At 43.1% G+C, this 25,023-nt stretch overlaps 1 protein-coding gene across 1 annotated transcript in view; it reads right to left on the bottom strand.

Moving 5' to 3' along the window:
* Window positions 1–300: 300 nt before the first annotated feature.
* ZNRF2 (zinc and ring finger 2) overlaps window positions 301–25,023 on the bottom strand; it is a 150,678-nt gene continuing 125,955 nt past the window's right edge. Inside the window, exons 3-5 of the mRNA XM_069730051.1 lie at window positions 8,902–9,007; window positions 5,412–5,492; window positions 301–1,597 (exon numbers count right to left, since the gene is read on the bottom strand). Of these exons, the coding sequence (XP_069586152.1) occupies window positions 5,435–5,492; window positions 8,902–9,007 (164 nt within the window). The 3' untranslated portion in view covers window positions 301–1,597; window positions 5,412–5,434. The remainder of the gene's footprint in view (window positions 1,598–5,411; window positions 5,493–8,901; window positions 9,008–25,023) is intronic.

The raw sequence follows: 25,023 nt of genomic DNA on the forward strand, positions 1-25,023 counted from the left end.
TCAGTATTTGGTCAGCATTTTACATCAGTATTTGTAAGCCAAAACCAGGAGTGGGTGATAAATGCAGAAGTGGTGCATATGTTTCTATTATACTTTTCCTCTAATTGTAACACTCCTGGTTTTGGCTTACAAATACTGAGGTAAAATACTGACCAAATACTGATAGTGTGACGGCAGCCTTAGAGTTATATAATCTCATAGCCTTTGCTGGTACTGTAAAATGCAGCTTAACATTGGCATAAAAAAAGCAGCAGGAAAAAAAAAAAAAATAATAACACAGCAAAACCCAACATGTAAATATCGCTATGTTACGCATGCTTTTATTTAATCTGGGGAGGAATAAAAAAAAAAAAAACCTTAAACTTTGCACAAACAAAATCATTACATCGGCTATTCTCAACACAAGGCTATCCCAAGCAATGGAGTCCCGTCTACGATGCCCGTGCACCATAATAGTGTAGGCACGAGTACCAAATATTTGTGGCAGGTTTCATTAGTTGTGTTTGGTTTTTTAACTTTCCAAGGCTGTGTTCACACGTTGCAGCTGGGTTTTTGTTCTGCTTTTGACATGATTTTTCTGTTACTCTGATCCCTATTATTATTATTATTATTATTTATTTATAAAGCACCATTAATTCCATGGTGCTGTACATGAGACTTTTACAAGCACTGTAACAATGTGTTTTGTTTAAGGTTCACTTAGAGCTCTGCTCCGATATCACACCGACAGCATTGTCTTTTGCATGGGTTACGAGCATTTTACGGATGTAAACATACCAACTGCTTTATGTTTAATGGCACTTTGATGGCTTATGTTCCCTGACTAAATATATATGTAAAAAAACAAACAAACAAAAAAACCTCAAATATCACCACTCAGATGCAGGTTGTGGCTCGGAGATGAAAGGGTTAATTGGTAGGAAGATATGCTTTAGTATGGATATCAACTTCTGGAGGCATCTAGCGAAAGTCCGCATATGTAGAGACTGAACAGACTCACAAAAATGGTGGCTATGGTAAGTCCTGTATTAGGGGGCAAAAAACAAAAAAAACAAAACAAGAACTATTTCACATTTTGTCTTCTCAAAGTACAAAAATGGGTCTGTACCGTAAAAACCATGAAAGGTTTGGATTTTGGCATCTGAAAGGAAAATATATAGATTGATAATAAAAAAAAAAAAAGGAAAAAATAGTTTTAGAGATGTTCTCAGCCTGGCTCAGTCCAGAAAAAAAAATGTCTTGCTGTCTCCTGGCTTGTATAGGTCAATAAAAAAAAAAAAAGGTGAACGCAGGGACAAGAGTTAACTTTGGCCTACAGTATGTATCGTTCATTAACAGGAATGGTGGGGCACAAGTGCGTCGTCTTCAACAGGATGTGCAGCTTTTTGAAATTCCCTGTGTGCATCCTTCCATAGTGAACATTTGGCACACTGATCTCAGAGGAAATCTATAGGTTCTCATCTTCAGTGAATCTAGATTCCCAGCAACATCAAAGTCTAAGGCAGGGAGGCCTATAATGCCCCTTCTCAGGATAGTCACAGCAGATGGATATATCTGTTCCTTAGGCAATTCTCTTCTTACGAGCTGGATAATAAAGCTATCGGAAAAAAATATATATATACACATATGGTTAGTTAGTATAAATATAATATATGTCAACCAGTAATAAAAACTCTGCTTAAACAATTGAAAAAAAAAAACCTAAAATTCAAATTGCTGTAATACCAAATGTCACCAGGAGGCAGAGTCATGTCCTAGAAATGTCCTTTCGCTTTAGGTGATTGGTCCGTTTTAGATTTTAACCAAATTCAGATTCTAATAATGAAATAAATAATTGCTATCGATCTCTAATCACATCTTTGTGACTTTCTCCATTGAGAATACTCACATTGAGCTATACATAATAATTTAGCAGAGATGTAAATGCAGTTTCTGTTCCTTGTTTCCATTCTCTTGACACATTATAAAAGATAGGTACAAGATGTAGCAAGAACCAAACAAACTTGCTTTTACAATTCTATGAAACTTTATGAGCAGTTTCTATTTGAAAACCACCATTTTAACCCCTTAGTGACCAAGCCAAATTTTTGAAATCTGACCAGTGTCACTTTATGTGGTAATAACTCTGCAACGCTTCAACAAATCCCAGTGATTTTGAGATTGTTTTTTCGTGACACATTATACTTTATGATAGTGGTAAATTTAGTTCAACATTTTTTGTGTTTATTTATAAAAAATATTAAAAATTTGAGAAAAATGTTAAAAAATTAGCAATTTTCTAAATTTGAATGATTATCCCTTTAATCCAGATAGTCATACAACAGCAAACCATTAATAAATAACATTTCCCACATGTCTGCTTTACATCAGCACCATTTGTAAAATGTTATTTTATTTTGTTAGCATTTTAGGAGGTTTAAAAATGTAGCAGCAATTTTTCATTTTTTCAAAGAAATTTACCACATTTATTTTTTTAGGGACTTATCCATGTTTGAAGTGACTTTAGGGGGTCTCATATATTGGGAAACCCCCAAACGTGATACCATTTTAGAAACAGCACCCCTAAACATATTGAAAACTGCTGTCAGGTAGTTTATTAACCCTTCAGGTGCTTTACAGGAATTAATGCAAAGTGGTATGACAGAAATGAAAATGTGTATTTTTACCACCTAAATGTTGCTAACTTCTAAACAGATTACTACAGCCGTCAGACTCTAAGGCCGCTATTTGGTCATGAATTGCCATGGCAAACATCAGGACCGCAAAATCATGATCTGAGGGCACCAATTGTGACAACGAAGAAGCCCCCACACTCTGTTAACCATTTATAATGATGTAGTCACTATTGACAGCAGCATCTAAGGGGTTAAACAGATTTAGAAGGTGCAAATACTGATCGTGGCTGATACAGCAAGTTGTCAGCTATAGTGTACAACTGACAGATGCTGGATTGTCACCTGTATGGGGAGGATATTCTCTTATATCTCAGGTCAGTTAAAAGACGTATTGGCGGTCATTAAGGGGTTAACAAGAGTGATACAGGATATTAAATGAGAATACAACATGAACTGTGTTTGCCTACAATACACAGTCTCTGCCTGCAGCAACCAAAAGTGTTCTTTGGCCATTAAAGGGAATCCAGCATCAGAAAATAAATATATGGTTGTTAAATATATTTTTTTGGCAATGTTTTAATTGGAATCTGTATTTAAAAAAAACAACAAAAAAAAAACAAATTGAAATTTTGCAATTTTTACATTAGGCACTTGGACTATTTTTAGACTAACCTCCTGTTTTAGGAAACAACATATGTACATAGCCACAATAAACTTACTATATTTGAATTGAACCATCTAATGTGCTTGTGCAAGGGTCATTTGAAGGGACTTCTAATCTGATTAGTGGATCCTGCATTATCAGTTGTGCACAGAGGTGTTATCAGTCATTCTAATCCGGTTTCTATTTTTTTTAATAAATATTGAGATATTGGGAAAAAAGAAAAGAAAAACATTGCCAGAATTATTTAAAAAAATACATAGAAACCCAACAAAAACCTGAATTAAGTAGTAGGTAGTTTTTCTGATGATGGCTTGCCTTTAAGTGTGAATTGCACTAAATAGCCTTACAAGTTTCAGCAAGTGTTAGACATCCAAATTTAGAAAGGTGGATGCTTTAAACACAGATCTGTATGATCAAGTTTCATTTCTCCCTGCAAAAGTGGTCTCAAACTCAAGGAAAAACGGCATGAAACTAAAAAAAAAAAGGAAGTGGGTGTGACTCCCCGAAAAGTAGGAGCTTCTGTTGTGACTCTTGAGGAACTATGGCGGGGTGGGGTTACTAGCTAGGGATAAAAAAAAGAGTTAAATTCTTACTTGGGGAAAGTATTGCTGTGAATACTGAGGGAGGTCGATGTCACTATTAGGAAAAATGGCCATCTGCTCAGAAATATGGGAAAGGGGAGTTGGGGGCACAAATCTTTACTTCTGTAGGGGAAGGGGGAAGTCAGCTGGGACTTCCCAGGGGAATGTTAGTACTGTTGGTTCAACAGCGTGTTCTTAGATTGGGCTCCTATAATTCTGTAAGACTTGTGTAGGTCTAATAGTGAGAGGTCTTCTCCAAAGAAAGCCAAGTCCCCCCAGTTGTCTTTTTTAAATAATAAATCATGTCATTCTGTCTGCTTTATTACCATTGATTAACCCTGCTGCGGAACCATGGGGTCATATAGACCCCAGCGCTGAATAAATTGAAATCTCTCTAAAACTGGTCAATCTCAGACATTGACCTTCTATGTATTTTCAAGTAACATATTTCTGCTTATAACGATCCACGTAGAGAATAAATGAAAGTGGCACTCATCCAGATGTTGCTGAATAATGATGTCCTTGACCTGGACCCGTAGAAGCGCACAAGCGTGAAATGGCCATCGTCCCTTTCCTCCTTCCCGCACCCTAACTGCTACCAGCCGCCTCTCCTCTCCATGTCTGTCCATTTGTTTTTCTGAATAAAGGACATCATTATTCAGCAACATCTGGGTGAGTGCCACTTTCATTTATTCTCTACGTGGATCGTTATGATATATCTTATGGTTGAGCACCACCCATTAGCTGCTATCCTGGATTTCGTGCCGCATATGTCCTGAATTGAATCCTGCGTGAAGAAGTGAATTGTTTGCCTCTTAGCCGCCTTAGTGCCTTCCTACTTCTGGCCTCTTTATATTTCTGCTTATGTTGATGATAAATTTTGTTTCAACGTTATTTTCAATTTTCTGTCTTTGGGACTTTCCTGACCCCATAGTACCCTTATTGTCTGACTTTTTTTTTTATATATATATATTTTCACAGGTTTTGTAATAGAATTGTAAATAAACAATGGCTAGTCACTTCCAAGTGACACCACAGTTACAGGACTGCGCAAACGGTGCTATGTTTGTCCTCGATCGAAGGACAAAAAGACGAGATTTGTTTGCAATGACTGCAAGAAGTTCATGTGTGAAGAACATGGCACTATGACACGCAGTGAATGCAAGGGCTAAATTTATTGCCAGATCATTCGTTGTCATTTTTTTTACTAAAATCCACACAGTTGCAGTTATTGTGCTTTTTGTATTGAATTTGAATACTTTAGTTATTAGTAAAGCATTTTGGTATAAATTTCAGTTTGTGTTTGATGATGACAAATAAATCACTTCAAAGTTATGTTTGATTTCATAACTGTGTTCTGAAATGATGACAGAACAAAACTTGATTATTCTTAACAGCCAGCATGTTCATTTTAATGAAATATGACAATTTTGAGCCTGGGGTCATATAGACTCCATGGTACCAAAGCAGTGATTTTTTTCATGGCTCCACAGCAGGGTTAAGATAGCCATATTTCTTTTGCCAAGAGCCAAATAGTCAAGTGCGATTTACCTATCGTACGGGCTAACCGGTGTCTAGTCTGACGGGTGCTCCGGACACGATCTATTGACTTCAAACCATTCATCTATGCACCTATAATAGAGAAAACAGCGATCAGACACAAGACAAGTTCCAGTGACTTCGAAGAGGAGCAAGGACTGCAATTAATCGCAATTGCACAATTTAACGCAGTGCCATAGTACAAAACAAGAACATCTGGCACTAAGGAGTGGTATTTCCTTTGTTTTCTTGCGTTGTCTGATATTGTCTGTAGTGCTTATCCCCATTTAATATGTGCTTCAATGACAATGCTAACAAGTGTGTGTATTCTGAGATGTATGCATGCCTTGAACAGACGTTTCAGGGTGAGTATATCTGCGCTTGATGTCAGCATGTTGAAGCCCGGATCGTGGACTGAGGCTACGTTCAGACTAGCGCTGTGCGCCGCTGCGTCGGCGATGCAACGCACAACGCACGCAAAAACGCGGCAAAACGCACGCAAAAATGCTGCGTTTTGCGACGCGTGCGTCGTTTTTTGCCGAAAATCGGACGCAAGAAAAATGCAACTTGTTGCGTTTTCTTGGTCCGACGCTTGCGGCAAAAAAGACGCATTTGTCGCAAAACGCAACAAACAAAAACGCATGCGTCCCCCATGTTAAACATAGGGGCGCATGACGCGTGCGTCGCCGCTGCGTCGCCCGACGCTAACCCGACGCACACTAGCACAACGCTAGTCTAAACGTAGCCTAAATTATGCAGCTTGAACACTCAGGAGAACCGAGGAGAGGAGTTTAGAGGTCACTGAGCAGCTCTGTCTGAGGCCAGTGATATTCAGGAGGGTGGAGGTGGGGAGATCAGGACACAGAGGTAAGTGGCTGGGTAACGGTGCCATGAGCGTCACTAGAAAAGACAGCAGGAGCTTAGGAAATTAAATAAGTAACTTAAAAATTGGTGAAGGAAAAAAGGATTTGGGTTCATGGAGAACAGGGGAGACTTCTCTATCAGCTACAGGTTCTATATTAGGGATGGACTGCACCTCAATGGGGAGGGTGCAGCTGTGCTGGGGGGAAAAATGGTTAGGATCTGTTTGAGAGGGTGGTTGTACAAAAAAGGGATACAGCAGACAGAGGGAGAGACAGTAGGAGTCAATGAGGGGGTTAGGACATGCAACAAAGTAGGGAAGTGACTAGGAATAATAAATGTGCTAAAAATATTGACGCCTTAGTGACCAGCCAATTTTTTTAAATCTGACTTGTCACTTTATGTGTTGGATGCAGCAGGGTGTCCCTATTCCATTACATCTCAGGTTAGTAAAAAGACATATTGCAAATGCAAGGAGTCTTGCAAACAAAATAATGAAATGTGGACTGTAATGTCGGCCAAAAGGTTGTGAAGTGGTGGGCAATACGGAAACCTGGCTGATCAAGAGCCATGACTGGGTGACAAATGGTGTATGGAAAAATGTACATGGGGATTCCAATAATGCAAAGCTGCTAATTGGAGTTTGCTACAAGTCTCTTAATGTAGCTGAACAGGTAGAGGATGAAATGCTGCAACAAACTAAAAAGGCAGAAAATAATAATAGGGTCCTTATTATGGGTACTTTAACCCTCCACACATTCAGTGGGACACAGAATCTTCTGGTTGCGCTTAAAGCGGAAAGTTCTTATCCAGTTAGGACAATTGCCTCTCAGTTGGTAAATGAACCAACCAGAAGAGGTAATCTGCTGGATCGGGTTCTGCCAGATACAATTTCAGATCTACAGGACAGGCAGCATTTGGGATGCAGCGACCATAATAAGGTAAGTTTCAATGACTAGAATATTCAATAAACATTTCAAAGAAGAAATGAAAAAAACCTGGAGTTTTAGAAAAAGTGAAATTCACTGGATTCAAGGAAGAGCTTAGTTTTGTAGACTGGAACTATGTCATGGTAACTGGGGATACCGAACATAACGGGGAGGATGCTCGGATGTTATCAGTGTATCTTGGGTGTGCTCGAAAAATACGTTAGAGTACCTGCGGCTGCATATTTTGAGGCTGTTAGACCACTACAACACATGCGGGGATTGCCTAACAGCCGCACATCATGCAGCCGCAGGGACTCGAACATATTATTCGAGCATGCCCCAGATACTCAGACAACAGCTTATCCAAGCATGTTCCCTCATCTATAAATATCATGCAAATTTATGTGATTGTGGTGGGATTATTTGTGGAGGCGGCACAGGAGCTGAGAGCTCTCCGTACGCGGCAGATATCGGTTATATTAAATAGCAGTTATCTATCTCGAACAGCCTAGGCCCGAGTATGGCTGTTAACCATTTAAATGCCACTATCAATTTTTGATAGTGGTGTTGAAATTGATACAGTTGTAGGACCCTGATGTGTTACAAAGGCATCTGGGGGTCTGCTGCAGGCCCCCCCATTGCTGCCATCTTGGTACTCCTCTGAAGCTTAGGTACATGCTGACCTTCAAGGAGACTGCGATTTTCACTAAATTTCACAATACTGTAGTAAGATAGGAAACTATATGACCATTTACATTTTAAAAACTTAATATATACATGGATGTAAAAATTGGACACATGGATTAATACTGATGAAATATGTCCGAATTTTCTGGATGGAAGGAATATTTTGTAATTCGTTAATGCAAACTTTCCCTAAAGGACAGGAAACATATTTGCTGTAAATGGGACCACAAGGATCTGTGCTAGGAGCAATTCTTTTTAACCTCTTTTTTAATGACCTTTGGATAGGATTGAGGGTAAAGTGTCAGTCTTTCCTGATGAGACAAACATTTTGTATGATAAGTAAGGAGTTTCACAGTATAATATTACAGAATGATCTGGATAAGAAGTCCGAATGCGCAAACACTTGACAGATGAAGTTTAATGTTGATAAATGTAGAGTAATGCACAAAGAACAGAGCAATCCTATTGCTTAATATACATAGGCAGCAGCCACAAAAGCCAATAAAACATTAGGATGTATAAAAAGGTATTTAAACCCGTGTTCCCACTGTAATATTTCCCTCAAATACCCCTTGTAAGGTCACATATTGCATATGAAATCCAGTTTTCAGCTTCAAATTAAAAAAAATGCTAGAAAGCTAGGGTTGGTTCAAAAGGCATGCAACCCGAATATTAGAAGGGATGGAAGGTTTTACCTATGATGTGAGGTTAGAAACGTTGGGCTGGTTTAGAACAGAAAAAAGAGGAGATCTCATTTCTATGTATAAATACATGTGTGATGAATACAAAGGACTGGCACATGATTATCCCTTCCCAAAATATACAGACCAGAGGGAGGAAAGGGGATTCCAGCAGCTAAAGAAAGGGTTCTTTCCAGTTAGAGCAGTCAGACTGTGGAATGTCCGCAACAGGAGGTAGTAATGACAGACACTAACAGCATTAGCAAAAAAGGAATGGAAGCTTTTAATTAAATGACAAAATAAGGATAAAACAAAGAACCCAACACACAAATACAGAGTACTTGCCCTTTGTGGTATATACATAAACAGGGTAATCTTGCTATTGTGTCCCCTTGCTCTAGGTCCTCCAGACATATTGTACATTCTCCAGCATCTTTGCCAAGAACATCCTCTGAAAAAGAGAAAACATCGGCCTCATGTTACACCGCTGACATACCATCCAGCTCCATGATACAGTTTTACAATGCTCCATTTCACCACACTCCTAGTATTACAGCGGCTTTTACACATCCGTGTGAAACATGAGCACATGCGGTGGGGCACAGTGACATGCGCAGCACATCAGTCAGGGGGTACTCGGCACATTTGCAGGATTGTTATGCTGAAGGTAGTGACATACTGTGGCAGAAAGGGGAAACTGTCAGTCAAGGCCAAGGGAAAGGCTTTGGGAAGAGTTTACTGTGAAGAGCTTATCTGCATAATCAAAGTTTGTTTTCTTTACAAAGTTAATGACCTGTGTAGAAAAAAAAAAAAAAAAAGTTTGTACATGAGGTTTAGTCCATTAAGTGGCAAAATCACTGCTGTGGCACAATCAAACAAAACACTTCCCTTGAGAAAGCATTTTTTTTTTTTTTACGCAAAACGCACGTCATGGAGTTTGCGGTGAACCCCACACTACATATATTATGGGTCAGCATTAAATATACTTCTTTCAGATGCAATTATCTACTTTACTCACCCTTTACACGCACTAGTACTTTGCTACATATACAATATATATGCTATTGAACCCGTTCTACGCCCGGGTGGCGAGCATTTATATTGGTATATGGTCTCCATCCTGGTATGTGCTCCTCCATCCTGCGTCCCCATCCTGTCATGTGCTGCACCCATCCTGCGTCCCCATCCTGTCATGTGCTGCACCCATCCTGCGCCCCCATCCTGTCATGTGCTGCAATCATCCTGCGTCCCCATCCTGTCATGTGCTGCACCCATCCTGCGTCCCCATCCTGTCATGTGCTGCAACCATCCTGCGTCCCCATCCTGGTATGTGCTGCACCCATCCTGCGTCCCCATCCTGGTATGTGCTGCAATCATCCTGCGTCCCCATCCTGTCATGTGCTGCACCCATCCTGCGTCCCCATCCTGTCATGTGCTGCACCCATCCTGCGTCCCCATCCTGTTATGTGCTGCACCCATCCTCCGTCCCCATCCTGGTATGTGCTGCAATCATCCTGTGTCCCCATCCTGGTATGTGCTGCACCCATCCTGCGTCCCCATCCAGGTATGTGCTTCAACCATCCTGCGTCCCCATCCTGGTATGTGCTGCACCCATCCTGCGTCCCCATCCTGTCATGTGCTGCACCCATCCTGCGCCCCCATCCTGTCATGTGCTGCAATCATCCTGCGTCCCCATCCTGTCATGTGCTGCACCCATCCTGCGTCCCCATCCTGTCATGTGCTGCAACCATCCTGCGTCCCCATCCTGGTATGTGCTGCACCCATCCTGCGTCCCCATCCTGGTATGTGCTGCAATCATCCTGCGTCCCCATCCTGTCATGTGCTGCACCCATCCTGCGTCCCCATCCTGTCATGTGCTGCACCCATCCTGCGTCCCCATCCTGGTATGTGCTGCACCCATCCTCCGTCCCCATCCTGGTATGTGCTGCAATCATCCTGTGTCCCCATCCTGGTATGTGCTGCACCCATCCTGCGTCCCCATCCAGGTATGTGCTTCAACCATCCTGCGTCCCCATCCTGGTATGTGCTGCACCCATCCTGCGTCCCCATCCTGGTATGTGCTGCACCCATCCTGTGTCCCCATCCTGGTATGTGCTGCAATCATCCTGCGTCCCCATCCTGTGTCCTCCATCCTGGTATGTGCTGCAATCATCCTGCGTCCCCATCCTGGTATGTGCTGCAATCATCCTGCGTCCCCATCCTGGTATGTGCTGCAATCATCCTGCGTCCCTATCCTGGTATGTGCTGCAATCATCCTGCGTCCCTATCCTGGTATGTGCTGCAATCATCCTGCGTCCCCATCCTGGTATGTGCTGCAATCATCCTGCGTCCCCATCCTGTCATGTGCTGCACCCATCCTGCTTCCCCATCCTGGTATGTGCTGCACCCATCCTCCGTCCCCATCCTGGTATGTGCTGCAATCATCCTGCGTCCCCATCCTGGTATGTGCTGCAACCATCCTGCGTCCCCATCCAGGTATGTGCTGCAACCATCCTGCGTCCCCATCCTGGTATGTGCTGCACCCATCCTGCGTCCCCATCCTGGTATGTGCTGCACCCATCCTGCGTCCCCATCCTGGTATGTGCGGCAATCATCCTGCGTCCCCATCCTGCGTCCTCCATCCTGGTATGTGCTGCAATCATCCTGCGTCCCCATCCTGGTATGTGCTGCAATCATCCTGCGTCCCCATCCTGGTATGTGCTGCAATCATCCTGCGTCCCCATCCTGGCATGTGCTGCAATCATCCTGCGTCCCCCATCCTGGTATGTGCTGCAATCATCCTGCGTCCCCCATCCTGGTATGTGCTGCAATCATCCTGCGTCCCCATCCTGGTATGTGCTGCAATCATCGTGCGTCCCCATCCTGGTATGTGCTGCAATCATCGTGCGTCCCCATCCTGGTATGTGCTGCAATCATCCTGCGTCCCCATCCTGGTATGTGCTGCAATCATCCTGCGTCCCCATCCTGGAAGGTGCTGCAACCATCCTGCGTCCCCATCCTGGTATGTGCTGCAACCATCCGGGGGCCTGAGCAGGCGGTGACACCGGCGCGCTGTGGGGGTCAGGTGCCGGTATCGCCGCCAGCTCAGGCCCCCCAGCACTTCCTATACTCACCTGTCTGTCCCGTTCCAGCGCTGCGCGCCGCCATCTTCCCGGTCTCCTGGCTGTGACTGTTCAGTCAGAGGGCGGCACCGGCGCGCATTAAGTGCGTCACCGCACCCTCTGAACTGAAGGTCACAGACCGAAGACCGGGAAGATGGCGGCACTCAGCGGTGGAACGGAGGACAGGTGAATATGGCCGATACTCACCCTCCTGGCGGTCCCTGCTTCTCTGTTGGAGATCGCGGTGTGCGTTCAATGTGAACGCATACCGCGATCTCCCGGGAGCGTCACTCTGTAAGGCCCAGACTGCGCTGGCGCAGTCTATAAAGGCTTCGGACAGAGTGACGCTCCCAGCATTATATTATAGATATATATATATATATATATACATAATAACAGATAGAACAATGCTATGTGGGGTCCTAGTCACTTGATCCTCTTTAAAATCCTATTTTGTATGTATAATTTTAAAATTTTGATTAATAATAATGGTTACCAGCGTAAACGTAAAAAACAAACAAACACTACATACTTACCTTCCGCTGTCTGTCCTCCCGACGCTGTGCTTCTCTGCACTGTGAGCGCCGGCCAGCCGGGAAGCAGAGCACAGTGGTGACGTCACCGCTCTGCTTTCCGGCTGGCGCTCACAGTCAGTGCAGATAAGCACAGCGCCGGGGGACAGACACCGGAAGGTAAGTATGTAGTGTTTGTTTTTTTACGTTTACGCTGGTAACCAGGGTAAACATCGTGTTACTAAGCGCGGCCCTGCGCTTAGTAACCCGATGTTTACCCTGGTTACCAGGGGACCGGCATCGTTGGTCGCTGGAGAGCTGTCACACAGACAGCTCTCCAGCGACCAAACAGCGACGCTGCAACGATCGGGATCGTTGTCTGGATCGCTGCAGCGTCGCTAAATGTGACGGTACCTTAAGTCTCCCTCCTCATTCACAGGTCAGGAGGGGGAAAGTCTCAGGGGCTCATTGTTTCAACAAGCTAGGTCAACATGTCATTAGCATATTAGCAAACAGTACAGTACTGTGGGGACTGATATCAGATGGCAGCAACAGCAATTCATCAATTAACAAATAACTCCTACTACAAGAGAACACCATGAAAATAAGTAAAATAGAAATATACACAAAAATGATACCCACATAGCATATCACACCATCACATACGGCATTCCAGAATGCTGTCGATAAGCCCCTGATGCTGGTGGGCTTAGCTCACCTTCGATTTTGGGGGTGACAGGTTCCCTTTAAACTCTCATTAGTCCCAGTGATATTGGACGGTCACATTTCTGCTCGTTGTCATTAGACACTGCTCTAACACCATAGGGCAACCACATTAAAATCGCTGGGACATTTAGTTTTTCCTGCATCAGATCACGGAAGTCCCTAGTAGAACATACTTGAAGGAACCAGAAGAATAAAGATCCTCTCAATTAACAATTCTTTATGTAAACTTTCAAAGTTCTGCTCCATGTGGTAAATGTTTCAGTTTTCCACTAGATGTCACTAGACACAAGATTTGCTTACCAGGAATCCAAATAATGACTGTACACTGCACTGTACGGCACACAGTCAGGTCCAGAATTATTTGGACAATGACACAAATTTTGGCATTTTAGTGCTTCACCAAAACACATTCAAGACACAGATAGATCATCATTATGGGCTTAAACGGCAAACTTTCAGCTTTAATCTGGCAGCAATCACATCCTAATTGAAGTAAGGGTTTAGGAATTACAGCTCTTCAACATGTACAGTTGAAACTAGAAGTTTACACACCCTACGGTATATAAAAAGACACATATGAATGTTTCTCTCAAAATCTGACATGAAAGCAGAACATTTCCTGTTTTAGGTCAATTAGGATTACCATAATCTACTATATAATTGTCTAAGAGTCACTTCCGTCTGTCTGTCTGTCTGTCACGGATATTCATTGGTCGCGGCCTCTGTCTGTCATGCAAATTCAAGTCGCTGATTGGTCATGGCTGTTTTGCCGCGACCAATCAGCGACGGGCACAGTCCGGAAGAAAATGGCCGCTCCTTACTCCCCGCAGTCAGTGCCCGGCGCCCACATACTCCCCTCCGGCCACCGCTAACACAGGGTTAATGACGGCGGTAACGGATCGCGTTATGCCGCGGGAAACGCACTCCGTAACCGCTGCTATTAACCCTGTGTGTCCCCAACTTTTTACTATTGATGCTGCCTATGCGGCATCAATAGTAAAAAAAAAATGTAATGTTAAAAATAATTAAAAAACAAAAAACCTGCTATACTCACCCTCCGTAGTCTGCTGAGCCGCACGCGCCTGCCGCCATCTACCATTCCTGGTGATGCATTGCAAAATTCCCCAGAAGACTTAGCGGTATCGCGAGACCGCCAAGTCATCTGGGTAATTTCGCAATGCATCCTGGGAACGGAAGATGGCGGCAGCCGCGCGTGTATCGCCGGAGCTTCGCTGGATCCCAGGGGTGAGTATATAACTATTTTTTATTTTAATTATTTTTTTTTAACAGGGATATGGTGCCCATACTGCTGTATACTACGTGGGCTGTGTTAGATACCGTGTGGCTGCTATATACTACATAGCTGTGTGATATACTGTGTGATATACTCTGTGGGCTGTGCTATATACTGCGTGGGCTGTGCTATATATTACATGGCCACTGTTATATACTGCGTGGGCAGTGTTGTATACTACGTGGCTGCTATATACTGCGTGGCCTGTGTCATATACTACGTCGCTGCTATATACTGCGTGGGCTGTGTTATATAGTACGTGGCTGTGTTATATACTGCGTGGCCACTGTTATATATTGCGTGGCCTGTATTAACGCATCGGGTATTCTACAATATGTATGTATATAGCAGCCACATAGTATATAGCACAGGCCACGTAGTATTTGTTTGCTATATACTACATGGCTCCTATATACTACGTGGCCTGTGCTATATACTATGTGGCTGCTATATACATGCATAAATACATATTCTAGAATACCCGATGCGGTAGAATCAGGCCACCATCTAGTTATTAATATTTGCCAAATGCCAGAATAATGAGAGAGAGAATGGTTTAAGGCATTTTTATTACTTACTGCAAAGTCAAAAGTTTACTTGCATTTCATTAGTATTTGGTATCATTGCCCTTAAACTGAATGACTTGGGTCAAACGTTTGAGATCTCCTTCCACAAGGTTCTCAATAGCTGGTCAGAATTTGGGCCCATTTCTCCTGAGAAAACTGGTGTAACTGATCCAGGTTTGTAGGTCCTCGTACAGCACTCGTTTCACTGTGGATATTGACACAAACTTACAAGCTTCCGCCATCATCTTCACAAGGTCTTTTGCTTTTGTCCTTGGGTTGATATGCACATGTCGGACCAAAGCACATTCATCTCTGGGACACAGAACCCATCTCCTTCCTGAGCTGTATGATGGCTGGATATTCCCATCTTGTTTGTACTTGCATATAATTGTTTGTACAGATGAACGAGGCACCTTCAGGTATTTTGAAATTGAACCCAAGGATGAGCAAGACTTTTGCAAGTCCACAATTCTCTTCCTAATATCTTGGCTGATTTATTTAGACTTTCCCATGATGATACACAAAGAAGCAGTGTGTTTCAGGTGTGCATTAAAATACATCCACAGCTGTGTCTCTAACTCAAATGTTGCCAAAAAACTTTAAAAGCTTCCAAACACATACGATACGATACACTTTATTGATCCCGTGGGAAATTATGGTATCACAGCAGCACAACTTAAATCATAAAAATCATAAAGGAATTACATAGTTGACATGACAGTTTGTTGACAGAAGAACATTATACATTAGAATAGGACATACACAACAAGTGAACTGAAATGTAGAGAAATAAGTAGACATTCACCTTGGTGGTTTAACCCTAATGTTATTGTTGTACATTCCCATGGCAGTTGGCACAAACGATTTCCTATATTTTTCCTTCTTACACCTCAGGAGTATAAGCCGGTTACTGAAGGTGCTCTTCTGTCTCATGAATAGCTCATATAGTGGATGTGCATTATTGTTCATAATTGCCATACACTTTCTCAGAGTTCTTTTCTCCACTACCTCCCCAAAAGAGTCCAGATTGCAGCCCACAGCAGAACTTGCCTTCTTAATAATCTTATTCAGATTATTAGCATCAGAGGCCCGCACACTACTACCCCAGCACGTGATTGCAAAAAAGATGGCACTTGCCACTACAGATTGGTAGAACATTTCTAACATTTTGCTACATGACATCATCATTTTGCTACATGACATCATCATAATTGTTTAATGGCTTAGTAATCTTAGTGTATGAACACTTTTGACTTTGCAGTAAGTAATAAAAATGCCTTAAAACATTCTCTCTCTCATTATTCTGGCATTTGGCAAATATTAATAATTATGGTAATCCTAATTGACCTAAAGCAGGAAATGTTTATTCTGATTTATTGTTAGATATTGAGAAAAACATGCATATGTGTCTTTTTATATAATGTATAAACTTCTGGTTTCAACTGTATCTGCCTCTTATTCAAGGAGCAAAAGTGAGTGAACAATTATCTGAAAAGCTCTGTAATATGCTGCATGGGCTATTCACCAATAATGTAAACCTATAAAGAATTGGGTAAGGCTATGTGCACACGTTCAGGATTTCTTGCAGAAAAATCCTGAGAAAAACCTGAAATTTTCAGCAAGAAATCTGCATGCGTTTTTTTGCGCGTTTTTGGTGCGTTTTTTTCTGGACATTTCCCAATGCATTATAGTGGGAAATCCGCAAAAAAAAACCCGCAAAATTAATGAACATGCTGCGTTTTTTACCGCGATGCATTTTTTTTTGCGGAAAAAAAAACGCATCATGTGCACAAAACATGCAGAATTCATTCAAAATGATGGGATGCATATTGTATGCTGTTTTTTTGTGGTTTTATAGCGTTATCGTGAAAAAAACGCGAAAAATCAGCAACGCGTGCACACAGCCTTAAAGAGTACAAAATTAGAAAATATGTTCTTTGTTGAAGATACAGGAGTTTAAAAACAGAACCAAACTGGGGAAAAATATGACAGATGATAAACACAGGAATACAGTACAATATGTAAAATATGCACTGCTAATATTTTACAATGTTGCCACTGCAAGATATGATGTAAGCAAATGCATATTCATAATTCAAGCGGGTGGTAATGGTGGATAAGGAAGTGTCCGTTTAACATGTATGATGCATTACTTGGATAGAAACGTGTGGATCATGGATTAAGATGCAAAGTGCATAACTATTAGAATAAGATTAACATGATTACAATATATAAAGTAAAAAAAATGGACCCAGACCAGAAAGTGCCTATATCACTACAATGGCGTCAGTCCTAACATGCGTTTGGGCAAAACGTTATTAACAGTCCTTTCCTGATTTTTTTTTTAATTGCTTGTATTTACAATTTGTGTTTTTTTGGAACCAGTAATATATTAAAATACAGAAGAAGATTAATTTTTTGTGACCGGCAATTTTTTTTTTTTTTTTTTTTAAAAAGACTAGGAAAAACAAGCAATGCACCATGTGGTTTCTGGATTCTGGATTTAAGAGCGTTTAATATACATCAGACAAGATACACTGAAATAGTAGACAGACTGCTGTATATACATCACATGGGAGACAAGACTCTGCTGTATAAACATCATAGGATGTATTGAGACTGCTATATATGATGCATATACAGTGGAGTCTGGGTCTCCTATGTGATGCATATACAGCAGTCTCAATGTATACCATCACATAGGAGACAAACTGCTGTTTACACATGACATAGGAGAAACAGATTCAGCTATATACACTGCTCAAAAAATAATAGGAACACTTAAACAACAGAATATAACTCCAAGTAAATCAAACTTCTGTAAAATCAAACTGTCCACTTAGAAAGCAACACTGTTTGAGAATCAATTTCACATGCTGTTGTGCAAATGGAATAGACAACAGATGGAAATTATTGGCAATTATTAAGACACACTCAATAAAGGAGTGGTTCTGCAGGTGGGGACCACAGACCACATCTCAGTACCAATACTTTCTGGCTGATGGATTGGTCACTTTTGAATTTTGGTTGTGCTTTCACACTCGTGGTAGCATGAGACGGACTCTACAACCCACACAAGTGGCTCAGGTAGTGCAGCTCATCCAGGATGGCACATCAATGCGAGCTGTGGCAAGAAGGTTTGCTGTGTCGGTCAGCGTAGTGTCCAGAGGCTGGAGGCGCTACCAGGATACAGGCCACTACATCAGGAGACGTGTAGGGGGCTATAGGAGGGCAACAACCCAGCAGCAGGACCGCTACCTCAGCCTTTGTGCAAGGAGGAACAGGAGGAGCACTGCAAACTGACCTCCAGCAGGCCACAAATGTGCATGTGTCTGCACAAACGGTTAGAAACCAACTCCATGAGGATGGTCTGAGTGCCCATTGTCCACAGATGGGGGTTGTGCTCACAGCCCAACACCATGTAGGATGCTTGGCATTTGCCACAGAACATCAGGACTGGCAAATTCGCCACTGGCACCCTGTGCTCTTCACAGATGAAAGCAGGTTCACACTGAGCACATGTGGCAGACGCGACAGAGTCTGGAGACACCTTGGAGAACGATCTGCTGCCTGCAACATCCTTCAGCATGACTGGTTTGGCAGTGGGTCAGTAATGGTGTGGCGTGGCATTTCTTTGGAGGGCCGCACAGCCCTCCATGTGCTCGCCAGAGGTAGCCTGACTGCCATTAAGTACCGAGATGAGATCCTCAGACCGCTTGTGAGACCATATGCTGGTGCGGTTGGCCCTGGGTTCCTCCTAATGCAGTACAATACCAGACCTCATGTGGCTGGAGTGTGTCAGCAGTTCCTGCAAGATGAAGGCATTGAAGCTATGGACTGGCCTGCCCGTTCCCCAGACCTGAATCCGATTGAACACATCTGGGACATCATGTCTCGCACCATTCACCAACGTCACGTTGCACCACAGACTGTCCAGGAGTTGCCAGATGCTTTAGTCCAGGTCTGGGAGGAAATCCCTCAGGAGACCATCAGCCGCCTCATCAGGAGCATGCCCAGGCTTTGTAGGGAGGTCATACAGGCACGTGGAGGCAACACACACTACTGAGCAACATTTCATTGTCTTGAGGCATTTCCACTGAAGTTGGATCAGCCTGTAACTTCATTTTCCACTTTGATTTTGAGCATTATTCCAACTTTTATTAGTTGTGATGTACGGTGATCATTTTTAGTTGTTATTTTTTGTTCTCAACACATTTCACTATGTAATGAATATTTACAACTGGAATATTTTATTCAGTGATATCTAGGATGTGGGCTTTTAGTGTTCCCTTAATTTTTTTGAGCAGTGTACATCACATAGGAGACCCCAAGACTGCTGAATGTACATCACATAGGAACCAGACTGCTGCATATACATCACGTAGAATAAACAGACTCTCCTGTGTACATAAAGCTTTAAATGACACTTCAAGACTGATGTATAACACTGCCATTTAACATTCAACATATAAGCCTAGCGTACAGTGTCTTGTACCACCTCTGGTAGGAAAGATTGGACCACATCTTGCAGCAACAGCCTGGTTTGGTAGCAAGCATAGAGAGTCAGTTGAAGGTATGAGATATTGTCAGGGATAATTTTTTAGGTTAATGGCAATAACGTTTTGCTCAGCTCTGAAGGATACCCACAGTGATCTCAATTTCTTTTAACAGAATTACTAAAACAAGTCACTGCTGTTATTTCTGAACACAACCATTGTAGGGGTTAGTTGTTCTCTATTTATAAAGTCAGGCCGATTTATTTTTAAATCACACTTACATGGGGTGTTCATAAGTCCTCTTCTTGTGTCTCATTGTTTTAATTATTGTTATTCTAATCGTTTTTTCTTGCTACTTTCACCCTGCTCAAGAAGAGGAAATTTCCTAGCTAATGAAGTCCTGTGATGACAGCTGCATCTGCAGAGTCACCCAGACAGCCCGGCTGCAGTGTGACAGGCAGGGATTATACATGTGAAATAGTGAATGGGCAATGGGGTCACTGTATTTAAGTACAGGAAAGATAAATATCTTTGTACAGTATAAAATTATTTAGAATTGAGAGTCCTCAGTGGTTGATACCTTTTAATGGCTAACTGAAAAGATGGTAAACTGCAAGCTTTCGAGACTACTCAGGTCTCTTCATCAGGCAAAGACTAAAAGAAATTCTGAAGAATCACATATTGATACACAACACAGAACTGTCATTATGGGAGAGTGATGAGTGATAAACAGCTGTTGTGTATAAATGTGATTCTTCAGAATTTGCTTTAGTCTGTGCCTGATGAAGAGACCTGAGTAGTCTGGAAAGCTTGCAATTTGTTACCATCTTTTCAGTTAGCCATTAAAAAGGTATCAACCACTGAGGACTCTGAATTCCAAATGTTTTTGTATTTAAGTACAACAGGCACTATAACTGGCACATGGCTGAGCTTTCATGGGGATCTAGAGCACTGCAAAGTTATATTTTACAAAAAGTAAACGTTAAAAATCAGAATACTAAATGTTGGCATCCTGAGCATTGTTGTGAATTCTGTGGTCAAGCTCCCTCCTGTGGTCATGAGTGGTACTTCGGCTGGTTCTGTCTATGAGCTTCCTCTGGTAGATGTGAGTGGGGCTGCGGCTTCTGAGTTTCCTTCTTCAGGTGATGAGGTTAAGTCGTTAGGTGCTGCTCTATTTAACTCCACCTAGTTCTTTGTTCCTGGCCTCCAGTCAATGTTCCAGTATTGGTCTAGCGCTCTCCTGGATCGTTCTTGTGGCCTGTCTGCCCTGCATAAGCTAAGTTTTGCTTGTGTTACTTTTGTTTGCTATATTTTCTGTCCAGCTTGCTATATTGGTTTTTCTTGCTTGCTGGAAGCTCTGAGACGCAGAGGAAGCACCTCCGTACCGTTAGTCGGTGCGGAGGGTCTTTTTGACCCCTCTGCGTGGTTGTTTGTAGGTTTTTGTGCTGACCGCAAAGCTATCTTTCCTATCCTCGGTCTATTCAGTAAGTCGGGCCTCGCTTTGCTAAAATCTATTTCATCTCTGTGTTTGTATTTTCATCTTAACTCACAGTCATTATATGTGGGGGGCTGCCTTTTCCTTTGGGGAATTTCTCTGAGGCAAGGTAGGCTTATTTTTCTATCTTCAGGGCTAGCTAGTTTCTCAGGCTGTGCCGAGTTGCATAGGGAGCATTAGGAGCAATCCACGGCTACATCTAGTGTGGTATGATAGGATTAGGGATTGCGGTCAGCAGAGTTCCCACGTCTCAGAGCTCGTCCTATGTTGGTAACTATCAGGTCACTTTGTGTGCTCTTAACCACTAGGTCCATTGTGGTTCTGAATCACCTGTTCATAACAGAGCATAGCCGGAATCTGAGCTCAAATCTGTTAAGCTCTGTTGGGCTATGTTTCCATGTGGCGTATTCAAAGCACTTTGGACGCAACGGACACCCGCCCCGCTTTTTCAATGTGCTGTGATTCCGCATGGTTCAATGAACACATGCGGAATCACCGCATCCTATACATAGAACGGTGCTATTTATCTTGCGTCTCCGCAAGATAAAGACATGCTGGGGTCTATAAAGACACGCCGCATGTGCGTATAGGCAGGTCTGCCACCTGTGTCTTTGTACGCATAGTGGAGATGGGATTTCATAAAATCCCCTCCACTGTGCTGTAACATCTGGCTGCTGTGGACTGGACGCTGCGGCTGTACGCAGCATCCATTCCGCAGCAAATACTGAACTTGGAAACATACCCCTAATAAATGCAAGATGGCAGATATATACCAATGTAAAGGCGCAGAGGCGTAGCTAGGGTTTTGGTTCAGGGGGCGAAGCTTCTGAGTGCGCCCCTAATTAGGTAACCTTGATTCCAACTATGTGATGCACCCTAATAATGGAGGAGAACCTCAGCAGATGACCGCGCTGTTGCTGAAAATAGATACCAGTCCTAAAGAACATATTACAAAGTAAGATAAATGCTTTATTTTCCGCAGCGGATTTTTCCGCGCAGAAACACTGCAGATCCGCATTGTGATTTACAGTGCAATGTAAATCAATGGGGAAAAAAAATTGTGCAGATGATGCGGAAAAATCAGTGCGGAATTGCTGCGGATTTAAAAGAAGTGCATGTCACTTATTTTGTGCGGATCTGCAGCGTTTCTGCACCCCTCCATGATAGAATTCCGCAGTGGCAAAAACTGCAGAAAATCCGCGGCAAATCCGCAGCTGCAGATTCTGCCAGGAGATGCGGATTTTGTGCAGAAAATTCTGCACCACATTTCCTTCGTGTGCACATAGCTTAAATAAAAGCCAGTGAGCACCACAAACAAAACAACAATAGGTGGGACACCTGGACTGAACAAAACAAAAAAACACACAAGTGTGTATATGTCTCAAGGCAGTAACAAGAGTGATAAACACTCTATATATGAGAGTATGAGCAGGGGCAAAACATGCCTAATGTAGACAAATTCAACAACAGTAATCCCAAAAGGGGTATAATACCATATGTGCAACATATAATTATGACCCCAATGTTCCACAAAAGTGATTGGCATAAACCCCATAATTAACAGTCACATACCTTACCTAATTGGCAATAGCAGTCCAGGCACCCACGACGCACATTTCGCGTTAGGTGGGCCCCTCAGAGCGTGGGGCCCGGGGCCACCGTCCCCTCTGCCCCCCCGGTAGTTACACTACTGTAAAGGGGCAACAGTCAATATAATGCTCTAGAACAGGGCTGCCCAACCTGTAGCTCGGGAGCCACATGTGGCTCACGGCCCCATGAATTGTGGCTCGCGACTGTCTGCCAGCTTGATGCATTAGGTCCAGGTCTAGCAAACCGGTATAAAGAGCACATCCCAAAATGGTGAATTTTGTGAGTAGTCCTGCACAGAATTGCAGATCTGGATGCACATTTACTGGTCTTAGGGGTTTACAGATGTTTTAGGTATGGTACACTGGAGGTTTGTACTACCTGTTAGAAGAGGTGCTCAAAGCTGGATGTGACAGTGTGTTTGGAGAATACCCCTGGATCTCAGTGTACTGCTCTGGAGTGATTTCTGTGGAAAAGCTTTGGTTATCATTATACCTGTAATGGGGGCTTTGGTTGACACTACTTTGAAGGAGGTGGGAGCTGAATGTGGCTCGCGACCCTCTCTCTAAGCTGAATGTGGCTCTCAAGGTCAGAAAGGTTGGAGACCACTGCTCTAGAACGACTCTGGCCTTACAATGGCCGTACTGCATAGTTTCCAATCCCTAGAATGTGAAACAATTAACTTTAATAATAATTTTTCAGTGTTAAATGATAACACTATTATTTTTATCATTCATGTCGCTCTACAAATGATCACTACCAAGGCTAGGCACGCATAGTGACAGATAGTCTAGGCCTGCTGGCTCGTAGATGCTAGCATGAGATCCGTTGCTAGGCAACAATAATGCTCCACGTTGAGTAGGGTGCAGTTTTCTCCCCATCTGTGGCAAGGATTGTCATTCAGATGCTCAGCTATGAGTTTTCACACGGCTTATTAATAATTTGTTAAAAATAGGGACGTCTACAGTATTCAAAAAATGTGTGCAAGAATAAGATTTATAAATCACCAGGGGCTGCGGCGCGTCCAGGTGATTGTATCCAGGGGCTACGGCGCGTCCAGGTGATCGTATCCAGGGGCTACGGCGCGTCCAGGTGATCGTATCCAGGGGCTGCGGCACGTCCTGGTGATTGCCTCCAGGGGCTGCGGCGCGTCCTGGTGATTGCCTCCAGGGGCTGCGGCGTGTCCAGGTGATCGCCTCCAGGGGCTGCGGCACGTCCTGGTGATTGCCTCCAGGGGCTGCGGCGCGTCCTGGTGATTGCCTCCAGGGGCTGCGGCGTGTCCAGGTGATCGCCTCCAGGGGCTGCGGCGTGTCCAGAGATCGCCTCCAGGGGCTGCGGCAGCCTGATCACAGGCAACAACTGGTGTCTGCAGGCCATTCAAAGAAAACAGCATGGGGTCTGCAAGGCAATTACTGGAAATGTGATATTCCCCACAGCCTTGTTATTGGATTGTGCCACAGGCTAAATGAGGTGAAGCAATCAGCACAGCAAATAATCAGGGTCCCACCATGTCACCGACAAGTGAAAGTCATGAGACATAAACAGCGTCTTGGACTCAAACAGAAAGTTTGTATTACTCCCGCTTTCACTTACACTCCAATACACGCTATGGATAAGTGTCCTAAAGGGTTAATGCCTGCATTTACCGTTGTCACATAGGTGACAGGCTGCAGATCGGTGCGGTCTGACTGCTGGGATCCTCACTGACCACGAGAATGGGGCTCCAAGTTTACTTGTCAGAATCGAGTGGAAGGGACAGGAGTGGTGGCGGGAATAAGGAACTGTAGCCATCAGTTTCTCTTTAACTTCCGATTATGCAGCCTTCTTGTCTCATGAGTAATTTCCTCTGGCATTTAGATTATTGAAGACAAGCTTATTCTGAAAGATGACAGCTGACTTCACCAAAAACGTGAGGCAAGCTATATAGCTCGCATATCAAGTTTTTCAAGTTAAAAGTTTTTTTTGTTTTTGTTTCTTTAAAAGGTCAGCAGAACTACAGATAGCGATCAAGAATTTAATGCAAAGAGGTTTAGTCACCGGAGAAATAAAAACGGCAGACATTAGAAGTGACGTATTACAGTGCTATTACAGATATTTTTACTGTAGCTTTCATAATTATTGATCTTAGCCTAGAGAAACATCGTCCTTGCCCTCAAGCCATGTCACCCTCCCTCTACATGTCGCCCTTTGCACCCTTGCATTTTCTTACATGCCATCATAAAACATTTAAAGGGAATCTGTCCGCAGGTTTTTGATGTCAGCATGATAGAACGGGAGAGACCCAGATTCCAGCAATGTCACTTACTAGGCTGTATTGCAGTTTCAATTTAATCAGTGTTTTATCAGTAGGAGATTCTCACTATAGGACTACAAGCCTCCTGCCTTCTAGTCAACTGCTCTATGTAACCACTCCCCCACCACTGATTGGCTGCTGTCATATACAGTGTACACAGAAAGTGGCAAATCAGTGGTGTGGGCGGGGTTATACACAGATCAGCTTTCTGTGCACAGAGAAAACCGGGATTGTATCAAAATTACGCAAGCAGCCCAGTAAGTGACAACACTGAAATCAGGTCTCAGCCCTGACATCATGCTGTTCTCAGATTACATAGTAAAAACCTGCTGACAGATTCCCTTTATTCCCTGCCTACCTGTTCTGTAACAGTTTG

This window comes from Ranitomeya imitator, chromosome 6 (genome assembly GCF_032444005.1).
Source record: "Ranitomeya imitator isolate aRanImi1 chromosome 6, aRanImi1.pri, whole genome shotgun sequence".
In the NCBI taxonomy this organism is placed as follows: domain Eukaryota; kingdom Metazoa; phylum Chordata; class Amphibia; order Anura; family Dendrobatidae; genus Ranitomeya; species Ranitomeya imitator.